This window comes from Sorex fumeus, unplaced genomic scaffold, assembly GCF_029834395.1.
Source record: "Sorex fumeus unplaced genomic scaffold, SorFum_2.1 ptg000018l, whole genome shotgun sequence".
Lineage (NCBI taxonomy): Eukaryota > Metazoa > Chordata > Mammalia > Eulipotyphla > Soricidae > Sorex > Sorex fumeus.
This window is the reverse complement of record NW_026606075.1, coordinates 28,127,934-28,136,956: the sequence shown is the minus strand read 5'-3', so window position 1 is coordinate 28,136,956 and position 9,023 is coordinate 28,127,934. Positions and strand designations below refer to the sequence as shown.

Sequence of the window (9,023 nt, the reverse complement as noted above, 5' to 3'; positions counted from 1 at the left end):
TTTGGCGAAAAAACAAGAACAGAAAAAGAAAAAGAAAAATAAACGAGTAACTGGTGGGTAGTTGTATTGCTCTTTAGATAATTTGTAACAGTTGGTGTTGCATTTAACCCCAGGCAAGACTCAGAACTCATTTCTGAATATGAAAACCCTTTTCATAGGTACTACCAAAAAAAAGACTGTCTAGATTTTTATTTAAATTACCATTAAAACAAACAAACAAAAACCATCGAACATTCTCTAAGATTACTCTCAAAGGCGCTTGGAGGGGCGGGGCAAACCCGAAAATCTGGTAACAAATTCTCCTTTGATCTAAGTACTCAGTTTTAGAAAAAGATCAATCTATTTTTTCTTCCATGGGTGAATCGCTTCAAATCCGTGTCTGCTGTCACACTGGCCTTGTTGTTCTTGTTAAATAAACTCCCGCACGCGGGTCTAAGGTTCGGTCCCCCCCGGGGGCTGCAGCCAGGGCGCCGAAGATTAGGGGCTAAGGGACGCCGAAGGGGGGGCCCTCCCCAACCGCGTTACAGAAGCTCCGAGGCTCTGAACCAAGAATTCACCAGCAATGCCTCGGGAAAGGCTCCTGCGGGCCTAAGGGGGACTCCAAAGCCGAGCGGATCGCCCCGTCCCCCGCAGCCGCCGAGGAGCACGCGCTGGGTGCCCCCAGCCGTCCTGCAACCGGCGAGGAGCCCCTAGAAGGGTTACGGACTCCGAGATCAGGGCCCACAGCTGCAGGGCCTACTTACTCCGTCCTAACCGCCCAGAACCAGCGGCCTGAGCCCGCTAAGGCCGTTCTCAGCCCCGAGTCCCCGGCGGAGATCTAGTCCCATGCGCGCAGGGAGAAGCACGCTCCGCCGCAGCGCGCGTCACAGACCCAGCGGCGGGGGCGGGGTGGGGGGCCTAGCCCGGGACCGTGGGGGGGGGGGGGGGGGAGGTTGAGGGGGGAGAATGCGCCTGCGCAGTCGGGCCCTGCCCTCGCGGCGCGGCCCGTTTCCTGGCTCGGGGAGGAAGTGGCGGCGCGTCACTTCCGGCCTCCCTCTAGCTGCCATCTTGCGTCCCCGCGTGTGTGCGCCTAATCTCAGCTGGTCCGCCGAGACCCCCTGAGCGCCAACCCTTAGTCCCCCGCGCGGCCCCATTTCCGCTCCAACAAGGTACAAAAAGGTGGTGCTGGACGCCGGCGTGGGAGGAGGACGGGAACGGGGGCGGGAAGTGCCCGGAAGGAGCGCGACTCGGGAGGGACTGGGGCTCAGGCGAGGCGAGCGATGCGACGGACGGGCGCTCCGGCTCCGGCGGCTTCCCGGGGGCGAGGTCGCGAGCGGGGCGGCGGCCCCGGGGCCGAGGAGGCCACGCCGTCGCTGCCTCCACCTCGCGGCGGAGCCCGAGCACCGGAGCCTCAGGTACCGCGAGGCTTGCGGAGAGCGTCCGCGCCGGGAGGCCCTGGCTAGGCCCGGGCCGGGCCGGGCCGGGGTGGGGGGTGGGGCGGCGGGTGGGGGTGCGGGTTGTGGGTGCGGGGTGCAGCCGCCCCGTCCGGGTCGGTAAAGAAGGGGGATGCGCGGGAGGGAATGCAAGAAAGCGGGTGTCCCAGGCCTCTAGAAAATCGCAACTGCGAGCTTGGCTGGGTGGGGTGGGGCGCCGGGTCTCGCGAGGCCTGCGTGGGGGCCCCTACTCCTTGCTGGAGGAGCCTGGGAGGTGGCGAGCGTGGACTGCCGGACCGAGCCGGACCTGTCCTCGCTGAGGTTTTCACGCCTTTGAATTTTTTCTAGATGAAAGAAACGATGAACCAAGAGAAGCTCGCCAAACTGCAAGCCCAAGTGCGCATTGGTGGGAAAGTAAGTTCATTTTCGCTCCGCGCTTCCCCCCGACCCCCCACGCCGCGTTCTTTTTCTTTTTCTTTTTTAATTTTAAGGTGTAGGGTGGCTTTTGTCTTTCCTTGAGCAGTTTTCTTCAGCTCTCTTTGACGATCTAAGAAGTGTTTCACAGACTTCGCAAATGGAGGGGCAGAGGCGGGAATGGGAGGGTTGGAGCAGTGACATGTGCGGGCTGTGTTGTTGTGAAATGGAAAATGGCCAAGAAATTGAGATGACATTGCTCGTGTGTGTTTTCATGGTTATAGTGTTGTGGAACAAAGTGTTCCCTGATTCAGCTAGCCAGAAAATGTGTCATTTCACAAGGATTAGCTTCATGGCTCTTCCTTTTCGAGGGTAGTTGATAATTTGCGGATCAAGATAATGGTACTTAAATAGAAGTTTGTGACTCTTGTAAATTCAGACCTTTTTTGCTGTGCTTTTATTTTTTTAACACATAGTTTTAAAGCTAGATGCAGCCCAGAGGAATTACGCATTTTCTAGGATATTTAAAGCTCTCTTATGGGTGCATTTTGGAATTTAAGAACAGTCTCTATGGATTTGAGAATAGCACTTGAGCCAGGCAGCCTTCCATTTTAATTTTATTATTAAAATTGAGGGAATGAGAATGATTGGTAGATGTTAAATAACTTTTTGGTTAATTCTTTTTCTCTGATTAATTAGAAAATACTGAGCTCTTAAATCTTTTTTGAACTTGGTACGTATTTAAAATGTTGTTAAGTTAGCTTTAAAAATACAGCCTGGTCTACACTTGATCCACCGTGATTATGTTTTGTATTGTGTTAGTACATTCCTAGTATTTAACAAGGTGTGGTATCCTGTTGGAACAGAGCATGTCTTGACTTGGTAAAACTTGTAGAAATTCCATAATACAAGTTTATTACTTATTAGTTTTTCTTGGAGTATTTATCTCTTAGTAGAGACTACTGTAAAGTAGAAGTTACACTTAAATTTAGGAAATTAGTAGTTGGATCTGTTAAGTTACTTAACTTTGCAACAGCTAATGTATCTTGATCTTTTTTTCTTGATAAACTGTTCCTACCTATTAAGATCAGGTGTTTCTTGTTCTTTTCAATAATTGTTTGATGTTAGGTGTGGCCTTCATAGCCCAGAAAAACTTGTCATGTTCTGTGTGAGTTAATGTTTGAATGTAGTTAATACTGATTTTAGCCATTGTTTCTTTTTGTGCCGGTTTCAGAAGGAATAAATTGAGTAATGTACTTGCATACCATCTTTATTTTATGACACTGATGGTTTGATGGTTTGTTTGTTTTTGATTGTTCGTTTTTAACAAGATATTGTAGGGTAAGTTTTCAAGGGTTTTTAGAAAGTGGAGTAGGGCTGAACTTTCCTGGTTTAGTTCTAAGTCTATTGTTATTGTAATATGCAAATATTTCTTGGCTTTAAAAAACTTTTCTTAGGGTATGTGAAGATTATGTGAGCTTGTTTTGCCTTAGAGAAAGAGCTTTTCAAGTGTACTTTTTGGGTAAATGCTATATAACCCTTTTTTTTCCCCACTGTTCTGTTGAGGCATCATGAAATAACTTGATTATTCCAGTTAAAAAATGAACTCCACATATGTGGCACTGATGGAACCTTATAAAGGTGTGGTTTTATTTTTGGAATTGTGTGATTTTTGAAAGTATCTTTGGGACTTTCTGGAAACCAGGTATCAGCCTGTGACCATGTCAGTTAGAGGTTTTTTTGGAATTTTTTTTTTTAATTGAGTAACAAGTGGTTTGGGATTGGTTTTGTGTGTGTGCTTAGACTTGTTTTTTCTTTTTAATTTTGCTACTTTATACTTGTTTCCATTTAAAATGTAACAAGCATCTGCTATGCTGGATCCTGATGATTTAAAACATAAGATATTTAAAGTTTCTAGTAGGTGAGTAAGGGAATTAAGTGCCTTAGGGGAAAAAAATTGCCTGCACAGTATGAGGTACAGTAGATGCATTTTCAGTTATAGGAATTACTTAGCTTGGGGGCTTAGGGAAGACCAGAAGAGGCAGTGATTTACATAGGATTTTGAGGAATGAATAGAAGTTGGTAAGATAGTCCGGATAATGAAGTAGGTGGAGTCATAAGTAGCATGTAAAAGGTTAGTCTTTATTTTAAAAAAAAAGTAACCCATGAGAAAACAATAGAAGCCTGAAGTAGCTTAATTCTCATGGGGGGGTCATAATATAATATGTACCTCTTAGTCGTACTGTGATGCAGAAAAATAACCTAGTTTGCATTTGCATTGGGTGGTTGTCAGAGACAACTTGATATGGTAATATTAGAAATAGACTGATTTGAAGGGAGTAAATTCTGTAAATGCTACAAGAAGAGGGGACTAGAACGTGAAAAGTAGGACTTACTAAATATCATTCCTTTATTGTATCCAAAGTTGCGAGGATGTGTAGACAGTTTTTTAATCCTTTCAGCTGCCATCATTCCCTTAACCATTGCCATGTTCACTGCGCATTAAAGTTTGTGGTTATGGTGGTTTTCTAATGCACCTCTAAAGAACACAGCGGACTCTCAGAATCTGGAATTTTGCATTTGAAAATATTATTATATAAATGTTTTCTTTCCTTCCTTTCCCCCCTCCCCTTTTTGCCAGGGAACTGCTCGCAGAAAGAAGAAGGTGGTTCATAGAACAGCTACAGCAGATGATAAGAAACTTCAGTTCTCTTTAAAGAAGTTGGGCGTAAATAATATCTCTGGTATTGAAGAGGTAAGTATTTTATTTTATCTTTTCTCAAAACAGCACTCGTACTATCCTCCCATTGTTCATTGATTTACTCAAGTGGGCCCAATACGTCTCCATTGTGAGACTTGTTACCGTGTTTGGCATATCGAATATGTCAGTCACGAGTAGCTTGCCGGGCTCTCTGAGAGGGGCGTAGGAATCGAACTCAGGTCGGCCACGTTGGCCCTGTGCAAGGCAAACGCCCACTGCTGTGCTGTTGCTCTCAAAACAGAATTTGAAAATTTTTAAATGTTGGTGTCCTGAATGGTTTTACTGTTAGCCAGTACAATTTCATATTTGTCATAATTACTTTACTCCCTTAAAAAAAAAGGTTGCTAAGTCTGAAAGCAAGTAGATTACACTTGTCAGATTCCAAGCACATTGCAAATGTAATTCGGTAGTAGATTATTTTGCTAAACTTTGAGATTTGCTTAATGTTTGATTTAAATAAAGTTTGATGTAGCCAATCAAAAAAACCTTTCCCCCCCCTCTTTTTAGGTGAATATGTTCACAAACCAAGGAACAGTGATCCACTTTAATAATCCTAAAGTTCAAGCATCCCTGGCAGCGAACACTTTCACCATTACAGGCCATGCTGAGACAAAGCAGCTGACAGAAATGCTTCCCAGTATCTTAAACCAACTTGGTGCAGACAGTCTGACTAGTTTGAGGAGACTTGCTGAAGCTCTGCCTAAACAATGTAAGTTTTCCTGGTAGTGGTTTTACCCATGGTGTACTAGTTACTAGTTTATCTTTAATAAGTGTAAACTTTTTTCACTTATTTTTACACTGGTTTTTAAGTGTTGTTTTTTAGGACACATTCAGTGCTCAGGGCTTCTGTCTCTGTCAGGGATTACTGTGAATGGGGCAATGTTGGGGACTGTAAGTGATGCCAGGGAGCCAACCTGGGTAGTCTGTTTTATGGCAAGTACCCTGCTTGCTCTTCTGTTACCTGTTTCCTAAATAATTCTTGGTATGTTTAATAATGTCACGTTATGATTGTTCTACTCATTGAAATATTTTCTAACCCTATTTTTTGGGATCCTTTCTTCATCCTAGCCCTGAGATAGTGCCTTGAATATGGCACTATCTCAAGGCTAGGATGAAGGAGACGTTACTGGGGCCTGCTCGAAGCAATCGACGAATAACAGGATGGTCGTGATTTCTTTGGATCAGAACTTTTAACGTTTAGACTTCATTGACTAGAAAGCATAGAAATGTTAACTTGGGGCTTTCTTGGTACTTAGCTATTTAGAGTTAGCTATATATTGCACTGGGAAGGTAGCCCTGAGTTTTTCAAGTTTTCATTTTTTATGGCACCAAATGGTTCCTCAACCACCCTAGGATTTGGGCTGTTGCCCTATTACCCTTTAAACCCACATGACGCCACATGGCTGGGATTGAGTGCTGAACTGTCAGGCCTGAAATGCCAGGCTTAAGGCTGAGTATCGCTAGGACCAAACTCTGGACCCCGAACACTACTGGTAGATAACCTTAGTAAATATAATATAGCGTATATATTATCAGATTTATATACAAGTGATGTTAAAATAGCCCAATCTCAAATATTCATAGTAATGTAAGTTGGTTGAGGCTAAAAAATCATTTAATAGGTAAACAAATAATTGGAAGTTAGGTATCTTCCGCTGATTAAAGTTCTGCAGAATGGAGCCAGAGAAATAGTACAGCTAATAGGATGCTTGCCTTGCATGCAGCTTACCTGGGTTCAGTCCTCAGCATCCCGTATGGCCCCCCCAAGCCTGCCAGAGTGATCCCTGAGCACAGTTGGATGTGGCCCCAAAAAAACAAAACTAAATTCTGCGAAATGGATGCATACACACTAGACTTTGATGTGGCCTTTTGTTTTACATTCTGCTTCAATTTATTTTTTTTTTTTTCACATTGAAAGGCATAGGCTTTAGAAACTCTTTGGCTTTCTGAACTAAGGTATGCTTTCAAATAAGTGTTCACTGAATCAGACCATCTAATGTATTAGCTCTCATGAGTAGTTCATTTTCTTTGGCATTTTGGGTCACACCTGGCGATACACAGGGTTTACTCCTGACTCTGCACTCAGGAATTACTCCTGGCGGTGCTTGGGGGACCAGATGAAATACTGGGGATTGAACCTGGGTCGGCTGCATGCAAGGCAAACGCCCTCTCCGCTGTGCTATTGCTCCAGCCCCAGTAGTTCTTTTTCTTGTACAATAAAAGGAAAATGGATGTGCACCACTCAAAAGACAAGTTATTTTATAATTTTGTTTTTATCTCAAAGGTTTTTCAAACATATCAGGTAACAAGCAGTATTTGAGAAAATAATCCATGCTTTCACAAATCCTAATAAATTTGGTGTGTGGATTTACCTGTGGAAGAGTTTTGCTTTAGGTGGAGGCTTATTCTAATATACTTGAGTGTCTGTGTTGGGCCAGAGGGATTGAAAGGTTAAATGTGGAATTTGGTTTCTTAGCTCTTATTATTGATACTCTAGCTCATCATGTTATTGCTGATACTGTAGAGCTTAAACTTCTGCCTGAGACCATTTGGGCCAATACATGTAATACTAATGTATAAAATCTAATACGTGGACTAGCACTACCAGAAACACCGTGAATTTGTGAATGCTCTTGATCTTGAATTTTTGGTTGTATATTTAGAAACTTTACTGTTGCCAATTTTTTTGCAGCCTCCACATTCATGGGGTTTGAACCATAGTTTAGGAAGTTAGGCTATGGTTGAGACCCCAAATGTTACCAAATGTCATCATTGATATAATTTGCAACGGTGCAGACCTTCCATTTGTTCTTGTGGTTAGTATTCATTAAGGGTATAGACAGATGTGTAACTTTGATTACAATTTCCTTTCACAGCGGTGGATGGAAAAGCACCACTTGCTACTGGAGAGGATGATGATGATGAAGTTCCAGGTAGGATCTTTCACTAGAGAACCTTAGAGAGGGCAGCTAAAGTTCTCTTCTATCCAGAAGATTGCTTTTGGGTTAACAGGAAAGTGGGGACAGGGAAAACATGAAGTTAGAAGGGGGCGTGGGAAGGGGAGATGAGAAGCATTGTTTGTTATCTGGAGACATATGTGTCGAGTGGCTTATTTTCTGCTTGGGATTCTTAGAGGGATGGTTATCTAACCATATTTATTAAATACATAAATATATGAGTAGCCTAAATATCGCTACTGCAGATTACACATAATAACCTTGATTTCTACTCTGAGATCCACAACATTGAGAAGGCTTGGAAGGTTTATTTAAATATTTTATCTTAGTTGTTACTAGATGTGTTTGTGAGATGTCCTTGTAACCATCAGATTCCTTAAGTATTACCATTTTGCTTAGGTGGGTGTCCTTGGGAGTTGAGAAAAACCTCAGAATTTATGCATTATGATAATTTTTCAGTTTACCCCTCACGCAGATTAAAGTGTCGCATTATCTTTAGTCCTTAGAGTGAGATGTGAAGGGGGAGAATATCTTTAAAGCACAAAAAGTTTTGTCATTAGCATTCCGCCTCCCCTTGTTTTAATCATATATGCCCAGACATATTCTTTGCTATGTAGATAGTGGTCTTAGTAGAAATAAGTATTTCCATTTATGGCCTAGGCTATATTTTAAGAGCATTTTCTCTTTAGCATGTCTGATGGTTATTTGTACAAATAGATTTTTCTATGTGTTTCTACCCCCACTTTTTTCCCGTTTTTTCTAGATCTCGTGGAGAATTTTGATGAGGCTTCCAAGAATGAAGCAAACTGAATTGAGTCAGCTTCTGAAGAAGATAAAACTTGAAGAAGTTACTGGGAGCTGCTATTTTATATTATGACTGCTTTTTAAAATTTTGTTCAAGGATCTAATAAGATCTAGAGCTAATATTTTTAAGCTCAAGCCCCTTGGACACTGCAGCTCTTTTCAGTTTTTGCTTATATACAAGTCATTCTTTGCAGCTAATTAAGCGGAAGAAGCCTGAGAATAAAGTTTGAAACAAAGGTTAATAAAGTTCTTTGCCTAGTATACAGTTTAATTTTTTATTTCATTGGCACTGATTTGTACACAGAAAGCAAACTTGTTTATATAGAAAGCTAATCGTGACATGTAATAATGACTGAATAATCTTTGATGAAATTTGATTAAAGATTTGAAATGACCGTATAACACAACAAAGGTGGTATAAAGTTCTCGTGTTTGACAGATCCCTCCCCCATAGTAGGATTTTTTCCTCAGTTTTTTCTTCCCCAGTGGTTTATGTGATGGGTGGATAGAAAGAGATGATTTTCTTATTGACTGAACAAGGTTTTATTTCCTTCTCTTAGTATTGTCTATACTGTAAACATGGTGTCTTAAATATCACAATGATCCTCAGTATATGAAGTAGGGACTAGTAGGGACTAGTAGCTGAAGATAAAATAACTCAATGTTACTCTAAAA

At 42.3% G+C, this 9,023-nt stretch overlaps 1 protein-coding gene across 2 annotated transcripts; it reads left to right on the top strand.

Annotated features, from left to right (window-relative positions):
* Positions 1–1,004: 1,004 nt before the first annotated feature.
* BTF3 (basic transcription factor 3) lies at positions 1,005–8,609 on the top strand. Of its 2 annotated transcripts, none has more exons than XM_056112626.1 (6): positions 1,005–1,148; positions 1,761–1,826; positions 4,468–4,581; positions 5,095–5,296; positions 7,464–7,520; positions 8,308–8,609. In XM_056112626.1, the coding sequence occupies exons 2-6, from the start codon at positions 1,761–1,763 to the stop codon at positions 8,352–8,354; spliced, it is 486 nt and encodes a 161-aa protein (XP_055968601.1). In that variant the 5' UTR covers positions 1,005–1,148; the 3' UTR covers positions 8,355–8,609. The 2 variants fall into 2 exon arrangements, with proteins under 2 accessions (XP_055968601.1, XP_055968600.1); XM_056112625.1 differs by lacking the exon at positions 1,005–1,148 and adding an exon at positions 1,204–1,394.
* Positions 8,610–9,023: the final 414 nt, after the last annotated feature.